The sequence below is a fragment of the Chroicocephalus ridibundus genome, chromosome 6 (genome assembly GCF_963924245.1).
Source record: "Chroicocephalus ridibundus chromosome 6, bChrRid1.1, whole genome shotgun sequence".
NCBI classification, from domain to species: domain Eukaryota; kingdom Metazoa; phylum Chordata; class Aves; order Charadriiformes; family Laridae; genus Chroicocephalus; species Chroicocephalus ridibundus.
Genome location: NC_086289.1, coordinates 33,007,160 through 33,030,399, shown reverse-complemented (window position 1 = coordinate 33,030,399; position 23,240 = coordinate 33,007,160). Strand labels below are relative to the sequence as shown.

General features: G+C 39.3%; 1 protein-coding gene across 5 annotated transcripts in view; it reads left to right on the top strand.

The window, feature by feature from the left end:
- Positions 1 to 23,240, top strand: part of FAM13C (family with sequence similarity 13 member C) — a 65,468-nt gene that overhangs the window by 26,147 nt on the left and 16,081 nt on the right. For 3 of the 5 annotated variants that reach the window (XM_063337955.1, XM_063337956.1, XM_063337957.1), the window contains 6 exons: positions 5,941 to 6,004; positions 13,309 to 13,459; positions 13,835 to 13,900; positions 19,222 to 19,432; positions 20,380 to 20,518; positions 21,907 to 21,988. In XM_063337955.1, coding sequence (XP_063194025.1) covers positions 5,941 to 6,004; positions 13,309 to 13,459; positions 13,835 to 13,900; positions 19,222 to 19,432; positions 20,380 to 20,518; positions 21,907 to 21,988 — 713 coding nt within the window. The remainder of the gene's footprint in view (positions 1 to 5,940; positions 6,005 to 13,308; positions 13,460 to 13,834; positions 13,901 to 19,221; positions 19,433 to 20,379; positions 20,519 to 21,906; positions 21,989 to 23,240) is intronic. The other 2 variants (XM_063337961.1, XM_063337960.1) reach the window with 1 other exon arrangement.

The following is a 23,240-nucleotide window of genomic DNA, read 5'->3' as shown; positions in this document are numbered from 1 at the left end:
TTACTGGTGAAATTAGCAGTGCTTTGGAACACTACCTCTGCCTAGGATCCCTAACACAGACCAAAAGCTTTCTGGTCTTTTGGAGGAGATGGCCACACTGCTGCAGGGGTGCCACTGGGCAGGCTCCTCTGTCTATCAGATGTGTGTGGGGAAGACAGGAGAAGAAAGATTTATTTCTGTCTCATACTAAGAACCAAGGTTGATTATTTCTAGTGCGGTTGGTTAGTACTTCTACTTTAATTTTGTTTCTGCAGACTGCTATAGCTCTGTCATTAGTCTCACTGGAGTTTAAAGGTCTAGATGCCTCTGAATGGTACAGTTTTTTTTAAAAAAATCTATTCTAGTTAGTGTGGGGCAACTAAAAACAGTACAGGTTTAATTTGTCTAAATATGGATTGAAAACTACTGAGATACGAAAAACTTTTCAGTACAGTCCCTGTTAAGCAATCTAAATTCAGGGTAATCTAACAAGGGATGTTCATGAACAAATACATAACAAAGAACAGAACAGGCAATATAAGAGACATAACCTATAGAAATATGACACACAAGTATGTATGTTGATTGTTTTTAGGGGCAGTGCTTTAATTTTATGATAATCACTGAAACAGTGAAGGAAAAGTTTTAGTGGGATTTGAGGGAAATGGAAGAATAGACTTGGTGAAGAGGCTCACAGTCAGAAGAATGAGGGAATACTTTCTTGTTCTTGGCTAAGCTATACCTGACCTGCAAATCAAGTATTTTAATTTCAAGAGGTGTTTATCATGCATGATTTATGAACATCAGCATCATTTTAGAATATTAAATGCCATCTACATGTAAGGAAACCTTTACATTTTATAAGAAGAACATGAATTTCTAATACTATTGCTAGTGATTACATTGAATGCTGCTCTAGTCACTGTGTGTAGTTGGGTTTGGATAAGAGTGTAATATAATCTGCACCTTTGGGAGATAAAAGTTATATGCAGGCCCCAGGAAGAAATGTTACAATAAAGAGAATTGCCTTTTTTTTAACAGAGAATAGGAAAGCCAGTATGGAACAATACATATGATTACACAAAGCTGTTCTTACCGATTGCCTTCTCAAAGGCAATCAGCAAAACTGACGTGGATTGCAGAGCTGTGTACGCTCTTACCTGACTAGAGAATGGTGTTTTCTTCAGATGCCTGTTACATAGAAAGGGGGATGAAATGTGGAACTCCTGGGCGGTGGGAATGGCAGTGTTCCAGAGAAGGTTGCGTTCCAAGTCAGTGTGGGAACTACGCTTTGGGGGTTTCTGCCCCCACGAAAATAAATCTTGAAAATTCCCCCTCTTTCCTATTCCCCAGATAAAACGGGAGTGGAGTAATTTCATTTAGTAGGACTCAGCTGGTCCCAGGGTTGTCCCTAATTTCTGCAGAGGCTGTAGAGTGGCAGTTGCTGCCAGACCTATGACTGTTCTGCAGGAAAACTGGAAATGCCGGGAGGCCTGGGCCGCCCTGGATCTTGGGTTCAGCCAGAGTCTCCCAGGGTTTCTGTGCTCCCCTGAGGGAGACTAAGTGAGGCTTTCAGCATTTAAGTTTTCAAGGCAATTAGCTTTTGAGAAGTCAGTTCAGGTGGGGACTCTGGTAGTTTCCATGCTTTCTGCTGCACAGCTACAACTCAGGGATGCGTGGGAGGGAGCAGGGAAGCTGCAGAAATGCTGATGTCCCCACACCATATGGTGGACCCGCACGGGTGAGGCAGAGCTTGTGAGGCTGCGTTCCCACAAAGGCAGCCAGGTGAGCAGGGAGAAAACTTGGCCAGTTTCCCTCTGAGTCTTGCCTCAGACCTGGCAAAAATTCATCGTGACCAGCATGTGTCTGCAAATAGCTCTCTGTCAGCAAATCAGGCTTTGCTGATGAAACATCACTTTGCTGGGAAATGATGGACGAGTTCCTAAGAGCAGCTTCTTCAGGAATTTTGATATTAAGATATTGGTGTTTATGGTTCCAATGTTATTTCTTGTATCTTATTGTAGCCCAAGTAAGGACTGTGCCTGGTGAGTATGAGAGGCACTCATGATTAGAAAAACAAATGTGGTTCACAGCCAGCCTTTACGTAACTGATGAGCCAGGCACTCCTACTCTGGCTCTCTGTCTGTCCAGCATTCAGGGACTGCCCAAGGAGCAGCCTAGGATGTATCCAAACAGCCTCGGGTCTTAATAATGTTGTTTCTTTCACTGCAAGCTTGTCCTTTATGTTCATCCAAGAGCCTGTTGTAGTTCTGTATTGCTTTGTAAGGAGCCACAGGCATGCTTTTGAAACATTGACCTGCAGCCCTGTAGTAAGGTGGTGACTATGTTTGAACTTCATAATGTTTTTTGCCATTTGTGGAGGTCTCAGAAAGGACCTTTTTGTTTTGCTGGCACTGGGGTGTGTTGGTTGTGGGGTCTGCCTTTCTGTGAACTCGTGTGATGTAACCTCTGGATAGGCTGAATCAGTGCTCTGGTGCGGTACTGAACCTGCGCTTTCTGAGCTGTTAACCTGGTAGGCCACCCTCACAGTGGGAAGGGTAAAACCGACTACCAACTGCTAAACTGGAGACAGGGAAGAAGTATTGGGCCAGGATAGACTGAAAGTGAATCTGGAAAAGGGGCTTCATCCCAGAGCATCCTGGTTTGCTTACCAGGATTTTTCCTGGCATCACTGATACATTAATTGGCCCAAGACACTGAGCATGTGTAGCATCATGGTGGATGAACACCTAAGTCTCCTGCGGATGGGGTTAGTGTAATCCAGGGTTGGACTGGATTGAGACTTGCAAATTACAGAATGTTATGCTCCTTTCTGGGTTTAGTCTGGGAAATAAGAAGTGAATTTTCTTAAGTTATCTTCATTTTTCCTACTTTTTAAATTTATGTGGTCTTATTTGAATTTTCTGCCAGTTTAGAAGTGATATCATGCATAATTCAATAATTCACATGTTCTGGTCTGTTTTTTAAACAGCTCACTGCTCATGCAAATTTATCTTCCCCTTGAAGTCTGGTAGGAGCTCTGTTATGATAATTAGCATTTAATTTATTTTTTTGGTTATGTCCATGAACTTCAAATGTACATGTTACTGGGTTGCATCTTTGTCATCTGTGCCATACAGATGCCAGTCTGCCAAAGCCTGAGTTACCAGTCTATAGGGAGGGTGAGAGGTCAGGCCTTTCATATTTTATAAAGAATGCTATAACATATATTTGAGTAGTAGCCACAGAGAGAATTCCATTTTCGTTATTTTACATGATGTACATTATACAAAATAAGGGTTGTTTGCTATTATTCAAAATTTCAGCTAAGGCCTAAAATAATTTTAATGTACTCAGCACAGACAGAAAATTAGGGCTTGTTCCTGCTGCTTTTGAAGTTAATGGATATTTTGTGATTGACTTTTAATAAGAGTAGAATTCAACTCATCGTTATTAATTGTAAGCCCTTTGTTGCCTGGTGACAATCAGATAACCTGCGTTTGCCTAGCAGCACAGTTAATCTTGGCAAAAACAAAAAAGCCCACCCCCAAACTCTCTGTATAGAGTAAGATCAGCTCAGCGTATGTATATGACTGCTAGTGTAAATGGTCTTCATACAAAAATGGTTACTCACCTTAATGATTTCAGTATCTCCAGAATCCAAAGAATGCCAAGCTAAGAGCATCTTACTCCTTTTTAGTGAAAAAGAAACCATAAAAGGCAAGACTTCTGCATCCCTAAAATGGCAGACAAGAACATCATCCTGAATGAGAGAGAGGTTGTATTTCAGGGGTGCTGTAAACATTTTACTCTCCAGAGTGCAAGAATCGTGAGTGATACAGCTGTGAATTATGTAGAACTTTGTATAGCACCAGTAAGAACTGCTGGTTCTTACCTAAACTTAAACTGGTGTTTAGGTTTTTATGTTGTGTATTTTTTTTTTAAAGGAGGGTTCACATTTGCTGTGTGTTAGGCACCCTGAAAGGAGTCATGCAAATGAATACCAGAAGTGTACAAATCTGACACGTGTCCTTTTCTTCCTTTCTTTTATGTCTAGCTCTAGTTCAATGCAATAAATCACTCTAAATATTTTTTTCTTCATTAGTAAATTAGTTCTTCATCTGTTTGTAGCCTTGCAGGTCCTTCCTTACATGTAATTAAACCAAACTATAAATATGTCACTCTTTCCTATTAAATTAGTCCCTTTGCTCTCCCTATGCTTTTTCTTAGTTTTCTTTAACTCTCTTCTGCTGCCTCATACTGTCCTCTCTGCTGCCTAAACGCTAGAGGTCGGTTGTTAGGAATTAACCTTTTGGCTTTTGTAATTCCATTTTCCTTCTGTTCTCTTCACATTGTGGAGACATTTGCTATTCATTTTCTGGCAAGATGATGGAAAGAATATATATGTGGAGAGCTACATAGAGATGTAGATAGGTGTTTGTACAACAGTCAGCCAAGGCACATTGCTGCTGAGGTATCTCCAGAAACCACTCACTTCTGATCAGGTACCTGTGTATCTGGCTGGAGGTACAGGCTGGGTGGCCTGTGAGACCTCCCATTCTGGTGCTAGATGTACCACCACCAAAATGACTCATTTTTGTTCCTACACGAATTGCGCACCTTGGATCCTGTTCGGAGGCAAGCGGTTGTTCACCCTGGTGTAGCTATCTGATGTGTCTGTTTTGGTAGGGAAAGTGGCATATCCATCATTTCAGTCTTTAAATGCCTCATAAATCTATGAAGAACTACATCAAAGGCCTACGGATCTGTCTATGCTGTTTTTGAGGTCTCTAGAGACTTCTAAAACTATTTGGTTTTGCTTGGATTACTCTGAGCACGATAGGTTGGAAAAGATGAATTCTTTTGTCCAAAGGAATCTGGGGTTTGTGTTAGTTTTGATCATGTCTGTGAGTGAGTCTCACAGAGGCCAGCAAACATTGCCAGCTTTTCAGCAATGAGAAATCTCATTCTCTGAGACAGCAACAGTTTTCTTGCTTCAGCTGAGTTGAGAGTCAGCTTGTGATAGACCCATGTCAAGCTTTGAAGCTGAGTGTAGAAAGCCTCTGTTTGCCTTGGGGAAGGACGGAGCAGCGGGATGAGGCTATTCAGGTTGCTTATCCAATCTGTGTGAGGTTTTTGTTAGGCTTCAGTTTCATTGGTAGAGTGAATTTGTAAACTGGTAGGTAGGTGTGTGGAGCCCTAGACCACAACCACATCTGTCTGGATGGGGCACAGTTGTCTCACTAGCTGTAGACAGAGGGAAGAGATTTTCCCCTTGCCAGTCCAGGACCTTCCTTTCCTTTTTCCATGTGGAGAAGCAGTGATACACTGAGCGAAAGCCAAAGGTATGGACACCTCTGATAGCTGCAAAGTGACACTCTTTAAAAAGTGTGGAAATTTCTCTTACTCAAAGGATTTCCAGGTCCTCATGAGAGTCTCTTGGGTCTTTGTGAAATTTGCAAAACAGAACTTAAGCAGAAAGTTGAAGATTGGGATCCTGGGATACCATCAAGTTTAAATATGGAAAGATTTATTCTTTATGGCTCTGATACAGGAAAACTCTTGTTCCTGACTTGAAGCATGTGGGACAAATTGTGCTTAGATTTAAACATATGTTTGAGCTTTATCTTGGCTTTAACCCTATTAGCTCACCAAGATACTGAGAGCTAACCGAGCTTCTCTAGGACTTTTTCTGTGTGTCAGAGTGAGCCCGGATTTTAATGTCATAGTTTCCAGGACCTCATTCACAATTTAAATACATTATTTAGGATTCCATTAAAATCATTGTGGTTTTGAATGAGGTATGAAATACTGATGTAACTTTCATAGATGTGTTATTTTTATAATAAAATAACTTTATCCTATAACTTGTAATTTATGTACAGACGCGATGAAAAGTTTGAAATATTTGCAGCATGGATAAGCAATCCATTGAGTGAAAATTCTTGCTTTGTTTTGTAGAATAGATCAGAAAACACAAATTTCACCAAAAGAAGCAACTGAGCAATTTAACCGCTTAAATGAGGTAAGCTTAACCAAAAGTTGAAATACGATGTTACAAATTTTGAATTAGATATTTGGTTTTTGTTAATTCTACGGTCTTGGAATAATGTAATCACTTGAGAGTCTTAGGTTATTTTTTTTTTTAGTCTTTTGTTTTTCGGAGAAAAGCTTAAAAATGTGATACGAGACTGCTATAATAGTTGAAAAGCTAGAAGCAAGAGATTTTAAAAATATTTTAGCCAACTTTATGCTGCTTTCTGTTTGTGCTCAGAAAAGAATTAAACATTCAATATTGACTTAGTGAAATGCCATCTTTTAAGAACATTTGATTTTTTCCTCATATTACAGCTCAAATGTGTTCAGCTATCAATGATGTTTTGTTTAAAAATAAGGAGTTCTCAAGGTTGCTACATCCTGCATAAATAAACTATGAAAAGTACAAGGTAGTCTAAAAGGTAGTCTTGTTGTAAGATGGGAGGGGAGGAGGGTTGAAGTGAAGAGAGGAAGCAAGGAAAGCCAAATAATACCTGTGCCACTTGAAACAAGAGCTGTTTTCACAGGGGTTATGGCAGGAGGATGGTGTGAGAGTAGAGCACAAAGCAGCTGCTTGTGTGATCACGTCAAACAATGGATGAGCCTGGGCTCGATTCCCTCAGTCAGCAATATACTGGAGGCCAAACCCAAGCTTTGCAATTATTCGAAGTGGGGAAACTTATAAAGCATCTTCCACAAACAAGGGTATCTGCATACTAGCATAGAGTATGTTTATGTACTGCAAGGGCAGTGAAGAATACCAGACTTAAACAAAAAGCAGACAATATTTTTAAGTGTAGGCCAAGACAACAGAACAACAGAAGCAGGGGGAAAAAAAGAGCTGGGGGGAAGGGAAGCCCATTCCTGTCAAACCATGGAAAAAACAGCTTTGTTTCCATAATGAGCCAGAGAACATCTATGTCTATTAATAGATGCCTGACTTTCATTAGGGGAAAACCACAGTATGTCCTTTTAAAGGAATTCAAACTTAATCTCCTCCTTACAATGTATTATTTCCTGTGTATTTATGTCATTGTTGTGCAGCTCACTATTGAAAATCTCAATGCTAACTTGTAAGGCACGTTCCATGACTGATGTAAGGGAATATACTCAGCCTCTGTCTAGCCAATTAAGGCCCTGGGAGAAATCATCAAGTTATTGTTTCATTTGAGAAGCCCCATTGCAAAAAATCACCAAAGCCTCCATTTAAAATTCGTGCAAAGGATTCCTTAAAGGTTAAGATAAACTAATAGCTAAAATCAGTGTAAGATATTAAAACAGATAGAAATTAAAATAAATTGCTAATAATTTATGGGGAGTGAGTAAGGGTTACATTCTGGTGCTTTCTTTTGCAAAATCTTAGATTGTATTGTGCCTCAGGTCTACTGCAAACCCAAATGGACGTGTGTCATAAGAAAATAAATTCCCTTCTTGGATTAGAGAAAGTGATGTCTCTCCTCACTGCTCAGCTGTGCCATTCTGCAGACCCAGGGCATATCTTGTTCTATCTTATTGTTGCTTGTTTGTTCCCCACAAAGGAAGTTCTGAATTGAAAATGTCATACGCCTAAAGACACAAATATTGCCATAACAGATACTGCAGATATTTATTTATGTTCACATAAAATATCACTATCTTATTTTAACCCGAATTCTCAGATTAGAAAGCAGGGGATATGCTTTTATATGTCACTGTTTTAATGTGACATAGAAAAGCATTAATTTCCTTAGAGTGAAGAATTTGAACAGGTTGATATTTACTCAGGTTTTTTTCTATATGAATCACTTCAAAGGCCATTAAATACTCAAAGCTTGGATTATTCTCCTTCTCTGCCCCAGCTGGTTTCATAAATACAGTAAATCCAGGAATAAACTGGTTATAGTAGAATAGCTGCCTTCCTGCCCTGGAGGGGCAGGAGCAGGCCCAGGGCAGGGTGCAGGCATCCTTAATATTCAGAAACACCGTGTGTGGGACAGGCTGGTTTCAGTTTCTTCAGAAAGCACCAGGTCTGGGCTTTGCCTCTCCTCCCTTCTCCCTCAGCCTCCAGGCTGAGACCAGGCAGGGTCCATGGGTGGGCAGACCTATTCCCTTTCCCTCAGTTCTTAAATTTACCAGACCTTAGGACATCCACAAGGATGAAACAACGGATGCTGATAATAGTAGTGCTTTTTCAGGGAAAGAAATTATTTCTAACAGCACTGGCACTCTTTTGGCCGTTGTTAGCTCTCTGCTGTCTCTGCAGATATGCAGTGAGCGCGGATCGATCACCAGGTTTGGCAGTGCTGTAGCTCTTGGTGCAATAAGGGAGAGCGCAGGGCTGTGAGACTCCACTTGGTGCATTGTGTCCCATTGGGCTACGGCCCCCTGGACGTGCTGACCACCACGGCACGCAGCGCTCATCCTGCAGGGCCCCATGCAGGGGCCTCCAGCTGGAGAGGGAGTTACTTATGGCACCTACCAAGAATAAATTTATAGGCTATTTTAGGGGACTCCCACTCATTGCCACAGCATTTTGGTGATAAATTGGGAGTATTTGTTCACTCAATGTCCCATTCTCCAGTGGGATTTAGCAGTGTGAGTGTAGGTATGTGGTATTTATCTCTAGATGTAAGAGGTCATCTGTCATCTCAATAATTCCTGCCCCTAAGGCCTCGTGTCTTGATTTTCAATTATCATTGGGTGGGAACGAGAGATGGTCAATGGGGTACAGTCTACAGGCGTACTTATTTGTAAAGATGGTTTCATTACTACAGACTGAGCTTCCGCTGCAAATGGCAATCCTTTCTTACTTTGTTTTCTCCAGCAGGCAAGAGTTTGATACTTTAATAAATATGTTTTGTTAAAGCATTAGCAAAAATTACAAATAGGAGAGAAATACCACACCGACTCTTTTTCTGTTTTCCTCAGACTTCCTGTAAATGTCTTTATTTTTCCATTATCTTTGATCTAGAATAATGCAGGATTTTTTTTCTTCTTCTAGTGGAATTGGCATAGCTCAAGTTCTTTGAATTGTCAGTTACTTTAAGAGGACATAAGAAGAGATAAGAAAACTTTGTCCAAGACAATTTTTTCAAACATGCGAAATACTAGTCTTAAGAGGCAACAATATGGTTATTTTTCCAAAGAAACTTAAGGATCCATTTTAAATATCAATATGTCCTTTCATTTGCATTACCATGGATCAGGAATTACTGCATCAGAAACACTGATGTTAGGCACCAGAGTAAAGCTGGAATGAGGATCAAATCTGAAGTATTTGAACTAAGATCATTAGCTGTAGCTTAAATTATTTCAGTGATGTTGGTTTCCCATTAAGAGCTTACTAAAATTTATGATGATACTCACCATGATCTAACATTTTCATCTCTGTGTATTTTAGCTGTTTGTATTTGCTTCTAACGTGTTTTGCAACTTCTTTTAAATGGCCAAGAGCAGAGAAGGCCCGGTTGGGCCCCAAGGGCGGGTCTGGACCACGAGAGATTTTTAAGTAGCATGTGCACAGGCGGGTTCAACTCCACATTAGATGTATTGCTGAGCTTGTGCAGTGCAGAAGAGTACACATCCCCACCACTGTGGTGTGACGCCTGCGGTCACATGGCTGTACAGGTACTGGAAAGTATTGGAGAATTATGGAGAAGTTGGAAGTGGTCAGTAAGATTTCAAATTAACTTGGGAGGTTTGAGAAGATGAAGACAGGGCTAAGACTTTATTTTTCCTCTCTTCTTGCCTTCCTTTTGCTGGTAGTTGGTAGCATGTTCGCCTGCCCAAGGATAGAGGACTCGCTGCCAGTTGCTGATATATGGCCATGTCCTCTCCCAGAGCACCTTGCTGCTCTGCTTGGGCTGCAGTTGCACAAACAGGGAGCCCCACTGCTCCTGGCACAGAGCGGGAGGTCTGAGGCTGGCAGCATCCAGCCCAGCTGCTCTGGCATTGCCGGTACTTGAAGCAACCCTCTGAGAGGGGCAGGAGAGGACGTGCTGCAGGGCAGGCAGTAAGTAAGTCCCATTTACTGGGACGCTCCTGTTGCCCCTGAGTTGGGGACCTCAGGCAGCTTTGTGCTTGTCCTTTGCTTACAGCTCTGTCTCCTTACATGTGTTCCCATAAATATGTGGTGGCTTTTCATGTATGGTGCGCTGTGGCGGTACCATAGTACTCAGCTGTGTTTTAGGAGTAAGATGAGGTTGATGGCAGACTGCAGATTCATCATCTCCCTGGTAACATCAAAATGATCAAAGCTCCTTACTCTTTTTCTCCCTACATCAAATCCCTGTCAAGGGCACAGTCATGAAATCATATAAGGTATTTCTATTATTATTATTATTATATGAAATTTTAGTATTTGTCAGTGACTGGAAATTTGCCATCCTCCCACCTTCCACAGATGGGTGAAAAATATCATTAAGAGGAACTGAATATAAACCAGCTGGTGAATTACAGCATAAGCATCGCCGAAATACAATGTTTAACAACGTAGTCTGTGTGAATGCTTTTATACTGAACTTGCCATAAATATTAATGTATCATAAGAAATAGTGATGCAAAGTGAATGTATTTTCTTGATACAGAAATACTTTTGTCAAATGCTTGAAGTAACACTCTATGAAGGTTAGGTATATTTGTCAGTTATTCGCCTACGTTCGCCTTGTTGGTATGTTCCTCTGGTATGTTTGCCTATGTTTTTCCTTACTTGATATCAGCAGTTCTCATTATAAGGTCCAGGCTGGGATCAGGGTCCTCACTGGTCTGTAACTGGTATAGTCATATTTTTCTAGCTGACATTAATGTCTGTAAAACGCTGCCCGTCAGTTGTGATAATTTTACAGCTACTTCTTTGGGTCTAGCTGGGGTGAGAGTCAGTGGAAAATGAGGCCTGTCATGTCATGAAAGCTCTTCCCAAAACAGTGCCATGGATATGATTGAAGTCGGCACCCTTCCCTTGCCAAGGAAAATTCACTGCCACTTGAAAGCTGTTGAAGGTGAGATGGTTTCCATCATTCTGTCTCTAATTCAAGAAAACCCTGTAGAGGATTAAAGACGACTTTGAAAGTGCATCATAAAAGATGCTCAAATTGATAGTAAGAATTCTACGAAATACACCAAAAGCAAGAAGGCAAGTAGGGTATTGCTGGGACTGCTGGCTGGCTGACATGTGAAATGGGTGCTAAGGTGATACGGCTGTAAACAGAGAGGCTGAGGGAATTTGTTATATTGGTCTTCACTGATAAAGCCCATGTTGGGGACATTTGCACACCTGGTATGCTTTTTCTAGCAGACAGGTCAAAGGAGCCAGATCAGTTTGAAGTAATACATGTCAAATATTGGACCAAATGGTGTCAGTAAGTGACAAGGAAAAGATACTGGTCGTTCAAGAGTCGTGGAGAAACTGAGGTGTGAAGATGAGGCACTGCTGGTCAAGATGGGTAAATTATCCTTAGAAATGGCAGCTGGTACAGAGGATGGTAGGTTGTTAATGGCAACCTGGACCTGGGAATAGTAGAAGTATCTCCTGCCTCAGATCAGAGAAACCAGCTCTATATCGTACCATATTTTTAAAGAATAGTACTACATTTAGGCATTTCATTATGAATCAGTGCTTGGCCTTGCAATCACTTCTTTCCTGATATTATAGGATGAGATGTCAAAATGTATCTTGACAACAGATGAGACAAACTTCATTCTAAAATAAAAGTATAACACAGGCCACTTCTTTGCTCACATGTCTGTAATATCAAGCTGCTTCTGATAGGAATGGCCAGAGCTCCTGTCTGCTCTGGGACTAGGAGATGGAAGGTGTTCCTGGGTTCCCTTTTTGACCTAAGCTGAGGCCAAAGTCCAAGTGTTTGATTGTAACCTCATCTGTTTTGTGGAACGGGACGTGGATTTTGAAGCTCTCCTGACAGCACATACAACTTATAGTGTTCATGTGCTTTTTTGAAACTTCCCTATTTTGAGCTAGCTCCTAGAAAGAGCTACTTTCTGCTCCCTTTTCACTGCCTGAATTCTATAAAAAGAATGAAAAGATTAAGGCTGAAATCTTCTCTGCTGTTCTCAGCCAAATTAGTTACCTTTTTAAATTTTTTTGATTTTTACCTGAAACCACTGGCATCTTTGGCTTTATAAAAGGGCTGTATTACAGTAAAAATAATGCAAAGACATGTTAAACTACTCTGTTACCTAAAGGAAATTATTACAATCAATAAATTCATTATTTCATTAAATGAATCAATAAATTGGTTTCAGGTTTTTGACAGAGTGGGGAAAAGAGCTTTTCAGGATATAAACACGAGGAATTATTTTTTTTATTGCAACTCACATTTTTTTCAGAAATTGCTCTTCACAAATATGTACCATTTGAGTGACTTAACATTTTACATATAATTCCGTGTGTGCCAGCTGTGTGATTATTAAGACAGCCTTGTGTGACTTTCTTTGATGCTGCAAGCTGTGTTTCCCTTGAGAGAGGGGAACTGAGCGCGTGGGGTATTGGTAGTGACTCATTTTGCCCAGCCGGATGGTGATTAGGGCTTTCACAGCATTTACATCACAGCAAGATGCTTGTGTCAGATTGTACAGCTGAATATTGCATGCAGCATTGAAGATTAAAATGAGAAATGGACCAAGCATGACACAGTAGCTGGAAGTGATATTATAGATAACTAGCCTTGTCCTCATTGATTTGTCTGCAGCAAGTGACAATGATCTGTTAATTTTATCTTTGCAGTGGACAGGAAATGATCTGGTTGCCCTGTGGAAGCAGCAGCAGCCTACATAAAAGCTACGTCTACATAAAGAAGTATCTCTAAAACAGCCAATTAAAAAATATCTCTTCCAGGAATCCCATGAGGGAGCGTGTTCTCAGTAACTCTTTGTTCACTGCTGTGTACTGCACAATAGGCTGGAGAGGGAGATTTGTTTTTTTATGAATGGTAAACGGGGAGGGACATAATGTCATCAGATCGTGATGTCAGCCCAATGAATGAAATACTTGCTTAGTGTATTGCTTCAAGACCAAGAAAAGGGACACCATCTCAGTTTGGATTCCTAGAATAAATCGTCTTTTGCTGACGAAGTCATCTTTCCCACGTGTCATGAATAATCCATGTAAATTGGGACTTAAATAACCAGAAGTCAAGAAACTCGTGGAATAGGGCACGTTTGTTCTCTTGCAGATCCTCTCCGAGCTGCTAGTGGAACACCCCTTTGCAGGCGCTGCTAATGGGCTCAGTGAGTTGAAGAGCTATCGCTGTGTTCTGTTGTTCGCTATCTAGCCCAATGTTCTGCTTTTGTCTGCAGAATTCTTTGTTGAAGCTACAAGCCCTTGAAACCGATCTGTGCTCTGCGTTTCTGCCAACCCAGGAAGAAACTCCTCAGCTGCCGGCACCCAAGGATCCAGCCCCTTCATCAGTCCAAACCAGTGTGCAAGCTGATGGGGCCGGTTGTGGAGGTAAGCCATCATGTCACGATGTGTTCTCATTTGCAATTATAAAAAAAGCCTTGTGACTTGCTGTTTATATCAGATTTGCAGTCCTCTGGGAAACAGTGCAGAGCTAATGCAAAGCACCATTTCCCGAAGCAAATGCTGTGTAATGAAAAAAGGGGTGTGATACCTGTTAAAAGAACTGAAATTTAGGGATATAACATTCTGTTTTTCTGAGAGGGAGTCTTGCTTTTCAGACAGGTTTTAAGAATCCTGATTCCTTTATTTTTAATCTGTTGCCTTTTTGTTCAAGTAAATTTATGCTCTTTATTTCCTATGTCTGTATTGTGTGAGATCACCTGCCATATCATGTAATTCTATTTTTGTCATTCTTTTTGTCAGAGAAATATCACTTCATTTCTCCTATTATTGATTTTAATTTAATGCATCAGCAGAGAGATAGCGAAGGTGAGTTTTACAGCATGTGGATTTTAATCATTCATGAACCTGTATTATTACCCATTTGGGCAAACTGTGGTGTGTTATCTCTCCCTCTTGCCTCAATATGGAAACCAGTCCTTGCAAATAAGTAGCCCTAAGGCTCGGCACTATTTTTGTCAGTTCATAGCTTGCAGTCACAGGGCTGGCAGAGTCGTGATGCTCAGTAGAAGAGGAATCACTGTTCGTGAAAAATAGGTCAAAGGCAATATGACTAATACATCTCACAGACAAGTGACATGAATACACAAATACTTAAATCATTCACCATGTATGGTCCAAGTTAAGGCAGATAGGTCAGTAACCCCTTTCCAATTGATGTTTTATGTCAGAATAAAGGCTGGGTTCAGAAGAACTTATTTCAGAAGCTGTTTGCTCAGAATTTTCAGCAAGAAATCACAGTAAGTTATTTACCTAAAAAAATGACAAATGATAGTGTTCTACTTAAGAAAATCTAAAGTTTGAGGTTTGCACTGGACAATTAAGGAAAATGGTATGTAGAATCCAAATTATTATAAAGATGAAGGAATGTAAAAAATACTAAATATCCTAGGGTTTAGCTTAAAAAAAAATGTATGCTTTAGCCTAGCTAGGCAAATGCCTTAATAGCTCTTGGATACAGGTATGGAACTTGCACTGGTGCTAGTCCCTTGGTGTGGATCTGAGGCAGAGACAGCTCTCAGACCTGTGCTGCACAGGCAGAGACATTTTGCAGCCCATTCAGAATCTGCACTGACTCTTTTCCTTTATGGCAGGATGGGTTTTTCCTCCTTTTCCAGTAGTTAACTGAATTATTTTATTTTAGTAGTTTCATAATCCATTGTTAGGATAGTTCATAATTGTTTCCTTTCCTTATTTTTTTCTGTTTTGACTGGATTTTGTTTTATTCATACTGTTAGTGCCCCTGACTTCTGATACAATCTCTAGCTCCTATTTGCCTGTCTCCAGCTACACAGGCAAATATTGGATGATGTAGCATTTCTCTCAGGCAGTTCAAGAGCATGCTCTGTCACTTTAGCTGTTCAAACTTGTGCTTTAATTAAAGCTTACCTATTTAATGGATTTTAATGTATGCTAATTCCTGTGAATAACTGCTTTGTGGTTTGTGGGTTTTTTTAATAACTTGCCATTTTGCATCAATAGAGCTAGTCCTAATTCTGTCTCTTAAATTGCTACTGAAATCTTCTGACACATTCAGTTTGGGTACAGTTGTCACATAGGACTGTTGGCTATTTCAGGTTGAACTTGGATGGAAGTGCAGAGATTCGTACCAGGAAGAGTTTTTAGAGGATGTGCCATATATACTATGCCTCTAGTTATTAGCCTTTGCTCAGTGGATCAGGCATTAAAAATTTTAACATTAACAATGTACAAATGTATTATTTTTAAAATAAGCATGATTGTCTAGTCTATTTAATTTCTTTTGTTTCAGATCCCAGTCAACAAAAATTAGAAAAAAATACATTATATGTATAGTGAGTGAAGCTAGAACAGCCTAGTAAAATGACAGGGTATTTCAGGATGCAATTTTTAAGGAGTGAACAGTAGTTCTTATCTCTGAGCAAAGTCAGCAATTTCCAGTTTATTTTTGAATATGAAAAAACTTGAATTAGAGCTGGCAAAATGAGACCATAACGAATTGCAAGGGGATATTAAGCTATTTTTTTTAAGGGAAAAAAAAGAAAAGTAGAGTGTGAGTTATTTTTATAGCTTTTGGATATGAGTATACATCAAATATGTGACTTAAGCAGTGGGCAGTTGAACTTAACTACAAGAGGTTGTAAATATCTTTCAAATAAAAAATTATGATACTGGCATTCACGGACATAACGTGTTGAGGGACGAACACATTACATCTGCATATTATTTTTTATTTTTTCTTTATAGAACAGATTTCAGTGTATTACTGTATTATTCAGCGTACTTAATGCATGAATACAGACTTGTACCATATGACTTGTTGTCATATGATTGAAGTCCACATTATGAAGCATACTGCATATTACAAGGTACTAGATATTGGCTTCAAGTCCTGTGGTAAGCTCTTGTCAGTGCGAAGCTGGACTCAGTAGACGAGATGGAGGAGATGCAGCCTAAGGGACAACTTACTGGCTTGGCTAGAGGTGGCTTTAGTTCCCAGTTTTGTCAAAAACAGAGGCTAAAATTAGATCAGACACATGAACACAGGTAGATATTTGGTCAGTTCATGGGCTACTCTCAGGATAATGCTTAGTGTCTTGTTTAGGATCTATGCAGAACTGGAATCAGGATGATGGCCCTAATTTGTAATTGAAAATGGAGTTGGTTATAACTTGGCATCACCCTGAGATGTTCTGCTATTATAGTATTTGAGACATGTAAATGAATCAGTTTGAATGACTTGCTGACCACTTCTGGACAGTATGTAGTCATTTAATTCATCTGTGGTAGGGTTGGGACTAAAAACCTTTCCTGTGGCCCTAACAAAGTTGTACCAGTTTGTGAGATTTAGAGGAGCCATGCTGTCAGGAAGCCCTGGTGTCAAGGAAATGGAAGAGCCCTGGCCTCTGGGAAATACTCCCAAATTCACCTGGCATGCAGGTTGTCTCCCCTTCATTCGCTAGCTCAATAAAAATACCCTTCTCGAACCCTCAGCAGCTCTGTGTGTTTGGTTTTACACTGGGGCCTCTCCAGCCACTACTTGTCCTTTGCATTTATCTTCCAGGAGTGTTTAGTCTCGAATGCGTACTTTTCTTCCATTTCTGAGGCTGGATTGGGCCTAGTAAAATTGCCTGGTGGTAACGTGAAAAGGAGCAAATGCCTGTGACCATACAGTTTATCAGCAGTACAGACTGCCTCCTGCAGGAGGGGTACTTCTATGTCCATAGAAAATGGGAGCTCAGATGTTGGAAACTTTTTTCCTGTACCTATCTTACACAGACTGGCTGATTTTTCTTTACAACATCATTTTCCTTTCACATTGAGGAGACTGCTAATTAATATGACTATAAAAAAAATTATTCCTTTTAGTAACAGAGTATGAGAAACAGTGAAACTATTCTTAGTCAACCTGCTTCACGGTGATAATATGTTTCGTGAAGTTCAAAGATAATGAAATAAAAGGAGGGAAGCCAGTTTCTTCTCCGTGACAATATTGATTTTCAGAAATTAAAAACAAACCAAAAACCAAACAAACCAAACCCCAACCAAAACTATTAATTTTTTTAAGTCTTACAGGGCAAGGAAAGATTACTTGCCAGAAAGAGACAACATTTTTGTTTGCAGAACATTTATTCCAGCCTTTATCACTGTATGTTGTCTGTGTACGTAATTTCCTGTGACTGGTAAAATACTCTGCCCTTGCTTCTCCCAGATGCCTTTCTGCATCCCTCTGCGAGAGGATTTGAATCTCATACACGATTTAGAAGTTTTGGGTGTTGCTCTCATATCTTGGAGAGTTGAATTCGACCTACAGAGTATGAAGTACTTAGAGGAAAGATGCTAGATCAGAATTAATAATCAACTACATTGTCTTGTGAAAATGCTTAACGTAATTATAAGTGATGGTGCTGTTAGAGTAAATGAACTTATAGATACAAAAGTCCTGTGTAACTTTCACATGACAGACTAAACGGTGATTATGCAATATACAATTGGATTTTTTATTGTCTGTAAACAAAAGCAGTTGGATAGCGCCTGATAAAATGATATTTTAGGCCATTGGAACTATTATTTTTGAAATCAATACTTGCTTTCTATGAAGGGTGCCATTCAGAGCTGGTTTCTTCCCCCTGTCCTAGTGCAGCCATTGGGATTTGTAGCTTCATTGTCTGGTGGGCAAAGGCCAAATAAAATGTATTACAAAGGTTCCCACTCACCATGGTAATGTCATGTCCCTTGTACAAAGGAGAAAATGGAAAGAAAGTGAAGTTGAAAGAACTTTTCTAAACCTGCCTGCTCTTCTGTGAGTAAATCCGTATACAGTTTTTTTTTCTGCGCAGTTTTAGACTTCCGTTGAATAAAAAGATTCTGTGAAATGTATTAGAACGCATGCTATATTGCAAATACAGTACTGATTAGAAATAACACGCCTACTGCCTGGAGATATAAAATATTTTATATGAATTCAAAGGCTGTGTATATACATGGTTTTAGAGGGGAAAAAAACCTTGTAGTTGGTGTAAAATTTTATGTACTATGGAAATTGGTGTTGGGGAACCTGGGAGAGAGCACATCCTTTGCTTTACCATATATTAACTGATTTTGTGGGGAGAGCTTCCATGACAGCGTAGAGTTCCTCCCTAAAAGTATAATTTGCTTTAAAGCACAATCATCTGATAGCAAAAATGTCGACGAGGTTAGATCGTCCTCACCCATTTCACCCCCTGAGGGTGAGGAAGAAGATTCAATGGTTCTTCCTGTTAATGTACTCAGGCAGGGCAAAGGGAAGATGAACTCTTGGCATTCCCTGGAGGCAGGCTCTGCAATGTGCCCATTATTTTCCATGTTACCCATAAACAGAATCAGCGTGATGAGGTTCACCAATTTTCAGTCCGGAATAAATCGTTCTGACTTCTAGCTTGACCATCTCTATAAAACAAATTTTACCTTTTGAGGCACCTGAGGCAAGGTTTCCATTTATATTCAGACAATATTAACAGAGTATCATAAGCATGAGTCCTCCAAGTAGCAGTCACTGCACACCACCTTGAATAACTACTTTGAATGTTACTGGTTGTGGTTGTTATTTTCATTATCTTGGGTTCTTTAGACCCATGTGTACGTAACTTCAAACCTCAACAAAATTCTGCAGGATACTGCAAGCAACACTGGAGGTTCTTAGCATCAGGACATGTTATATTTTTGATCTGCCTTTCTCTTGACCAAAGAACTAAACTCTAAATCACAAAATTAAACTTGTTTTGTACATTCGTCGTCGTCTTCAGGAATGTGGCTTTCAAAAGCAAACAGATCTATGAAAATATAATTCCTGTATTACTAGTATATTACTACTAGTATATAACTACTATTCTGGGAAACTATCTTTATATTTCATAGTTTACAAACACACTCACCCCCCTTCTGCTGTGGTACTCAAAAATGCTTTATGTTAAGCCAGTAACGGTTCCTTTATATTTTCTCATCCTCAGTATTATGTTCATCCTGCATGTGTCACTTTGCTGAACTATTTGCTGTTCACTTTGAACACTTATGCTTTCAATACTTGTGTAAGTATAACTCTGTATTTATCTAGGTAGCTAAATATCTTGCGAGTGACGCTCAGTCCATGTTGGTTTATGCTTTCTTTCTAGAGCCTGTGCCAGCCCACAGGGACTGGCAGAATGACATGGACAGCAGCCCACAAGAACATCACTCCCTGGGGACCAGTCGACTGCTCTATCACATTACGGATGGAGACAATCCTCTTTTGTCACCACGCTGCTCTATCTTTAGCCAAAGCCAGAGATTTAATCTAGACACAGAGTCTGCCCCTTCTCCGCCAAGTGCTCAACCTTTCATGATGTAAGGAAACATATTTTAATTCTTCTATATTTTGAATATTTTTTATACAATCCACAATCTTTGACTCCTCATGTTTTTTCAGTTACTGTTATGTCATAAACAAGAAATTTTCATATTGTAGCATATTTTGACATGGTTAACTTTCAATACCAGAAATAGGATCTAGCATTTTTTCAGTAATAACACAGTACAAGATTGTTTAAGCCTTTGTAATTATAGTTAGCAAAGACAGTTTGAATGTTAGTAATTAGTCTGAGGAGTGAACATAAGATAGAGGGCATAATACTAAAAATTTCAGCTGTAATAGAACTATAGCTTGAGTCATTCACTGCACGTGAGAGTGTCATGGAACATCTGAACAGGCCACATATGTGATCTCCAGAAACCAAGCTGTGAGTTTTAGACAGAAACCAAACTTTCTTAAAAGCTTATATACATAGCTGTCAGCTGCATATGAATAGTAATTGGATCTATTGATTTGCAATTGTAAAAAATCAAAACTAAAGGGCCTTCAAAATGACAATGTTTACTCCCAGTAATAAAAAACTCCCTGAGCTTACTTTTGCAAATCATGTTGTTACGGTCTCCCATTATAGTTGGAAAATTTGTGAAGTAAGATGCGGGTGTTAAATGTAAGTACTGGATCAGGTTGTGACCTACTAACTTAAGCTTTTGAAAAATATTCCGAAATCCCACAATTAATTAAAAAAAATTAAAAAAAGAGAAAATGTGTAAGACAGATGGTGAACCTATTAATATACCCTAAAGGTACCTTCAAGCAAAAGCAATTATTTTATGTTTACTTTGTAAAACTAAATTGTCTCTATCCTGTGAAAGAACCTAGCTGCCAATTCTGAAGTGCTAGGAAAGTGTTAAGTGTGCCTGAAACAAGGCACGGTCCGTTATAGCCAGTTCTTTGATCCAGATCATGCTTCCGGCTTTTGCAGGCCAAGAAGTTCTTCTAGATGTAACTGTGAAGAGTGCAAAGAACCACAAACAGTAGCACAACTTACCAAGCACCTTCAGAGTCTCAAGAGAAAAATTAGGAAGTATGAAGAAAAGTTTGAACAAGAAAAAAAATACCTGGTAAGATAATAATTGAAAAGATAAAAGGCAATACTACAAGTGGCAGGCATGAATCCTAGTGCATTTAAACTTAAGCAAAACAATAGGAAAAAGAGTATTTTTGGTAAAATGAAATGCGAAAATTATCAATGAGGGAATATCTTTTTTATCATCTTTCAGTGTATGCAGTAGTTCTGAGAGTCTAATTTGGATTAGCTTTGTTGCAAAATATCCATCTTCTAGAAGTGTGAGAAATGTGAATCAGTGAAACATTGCTGACAGGTTTGTGAACCAGAATGATTCAAAAGATGAAAAGCTACTTATTTACTTTGTAGAAGTCATTTGCTTGGAAACTGTTGCTCTGCTGTGCAGATTCCTTCATTCAGGCAGACTCCTGTAAACCTCTGAGCATGGGGCTCCGTAAAAGCCGATGGCAGAAATTACAGAAATAAAAATTGTGATGTGTTGCTGGTGGGGTTTTTTTGAGGTCAATGGTGTGCTCTGTGCAGCGTATGCAAGATCATCACTCAGATCAAACTCGTTTGTGTAAAGCGAATCGTGCAGTGTAAACATATCAAAACATCCGTGATGCTACGGATGTGTACCATATGAAACAGGGAATTTTTTTTTATATTTTATGAGTACATTAAAATGAAAATTCAGCAAATTGTATGCTACCTTATAATCTCGGCTATGACTGCAAACTTAAGCATGCCCTATGGTCATAATTTACTTGTAGGAGTAAAATTTCATACTTGAACAGTCATCATACTGTAACCAGAAATTATTTCAGAGGTTTAATTTTGCACAACTGTTTAGCATTTTAAATATCTGAGTTTTGAAGATCTAGGGCAAATTGATTTCAATTGGGAGGCAATTTCTAACTGCACAGGAAGAACTGATATACAAAGCTTTTTTTGTTTGTTGCTTTTGAAATCACTCTGTTGCACAGAATTTTTTCATTTGATAAGTTGAGCAGTTCAGTTGAAACGTTGAACGTGCTGTTTCACAAGAGAAGCCCTGTCTTCAAGCAGTAAGGGCTTGTCCCTGCAAGGGACAGAGTACTTCAGTTACCATCCTGGAAATCACTTAGGGACTTGACTAACATTAGGTATTTCATCAGTCCTTTTGAAGTCAGGGAGATTACTTATCCAAATAGTCAAATGTTTTTTTTAGGATCAGAGCCAAAATACTCAGATCCATGTAACACCGTGCCACAATGGGGAGAGAAGGCATGATAAATTAGTACCATGATCAAGCCAAATGCTCTGAATGACACTATAATGTAGTATGGTCGGAACTATGGACATTTATTAGCACTGTGTGTGGGGGTAGGTTTTTATCTATTTGACTGTATAACCATCAATTCCTTCTTATTTTTTTCCTCTTCCTTTTTTCTTTACATTCAGCCTTCACACGGTGACAAGACTTCCAATCCTGAAGTTCTGAAATGGATGAATGATTTGGCCAAAGGTCGTAAGCAGCTCAAAGGTACATGATAGCATGTCGTTTCACTCTATTGCTGAAGCTTTTGGAAGTATGACTGTACCTGGAATATTTTAGAGTTAGTTCTCTGACCTCAATGCTCTGCTTGTTTTTCACTGATGTGTAGCAGCAATAAGTCTCCCGATGACAACAAAGATATTAGGTGATATGACTTGCCTTCATTCCTGAAAGCAGGGATTAAAGTAAGGCTCATAACAAGGCTAACAGGGAATGGGAAGGAGATATCATCTCTCCCTCCTAACTATAAACATTAGTGCAAAAGGCAATATTATTCTGAATATTCTGAGTGTCTGAAGTACAGAACTACGAAGTTAAAAGTGTCCTTGTAATAGTGCAAATGTAGGTGTAAAATGTTTCTTTAGGACCGAGGTAATACAACTCTGAAGCTTTTTTTTCTTTTATCATAAAAATGGATCTTTCCTTGATACTACAATTGGTCTTGAGGGTCAAGTTTTGCCCTTGCCTGTCTGCACACCGCTCCGTTAATGTCTGTGGGTGTATCACGTGCTTGTCCTCAGGGAGAATGTAGCCAGGACTGATTGATTGATTTTTTTTTTTTTTTAAAGGCTACTTGTAATTTATCTGAATCTTTTTTCCGCCATTACAAATGGATTCTCACTACTAATTAAATTGCAGTAGTATGTTTCATCTCTGTTTTGGATATAGTTAAGAATGGAGATATAGAGGGTGTGATTGTGGCAAATAAAGAATTAAAAACTCATCTTTCAGTAAATTTCTTCTGGAAAGCTCTCCCTTAAATACTATGGTGTATAATTACAAGAATTTTTCCCCCTTGAATGTTTTATTACAAATCCAGGAAGGGCAAATGAGAGGAAATTGCCAAACTACATAGTTAACTTTCTGAAAATTATCTCTCTGACTCAACTCAATTGCTTCAGCTAGCCGGGAGGTCTACAGATCAGCCTCGCCTGCACACCCAAAATGCCTTGATTCTGTGAACACCCTTGATTTTATTATCCTGAATGATAATACTGCTTTTAAGTGAAGCAAGATTCATGAGGTTCATGGGACAGGTGCAACTGAAACAGAAAAACATTCAAGTGCTTCTAGGTCCTTCACATTTGGAAGGCTTGCCCATCCTTCATATCTCTATGAGTTTAATAAAAATTACTATTTTCTCCTACAAACCTGGCCTGTATCCTCAGACTGTCACAGCTAAAAAAAGATGTTACTGTTTCTGCACAGATTTCAATAAATTTAACACATTTGGAGCTAT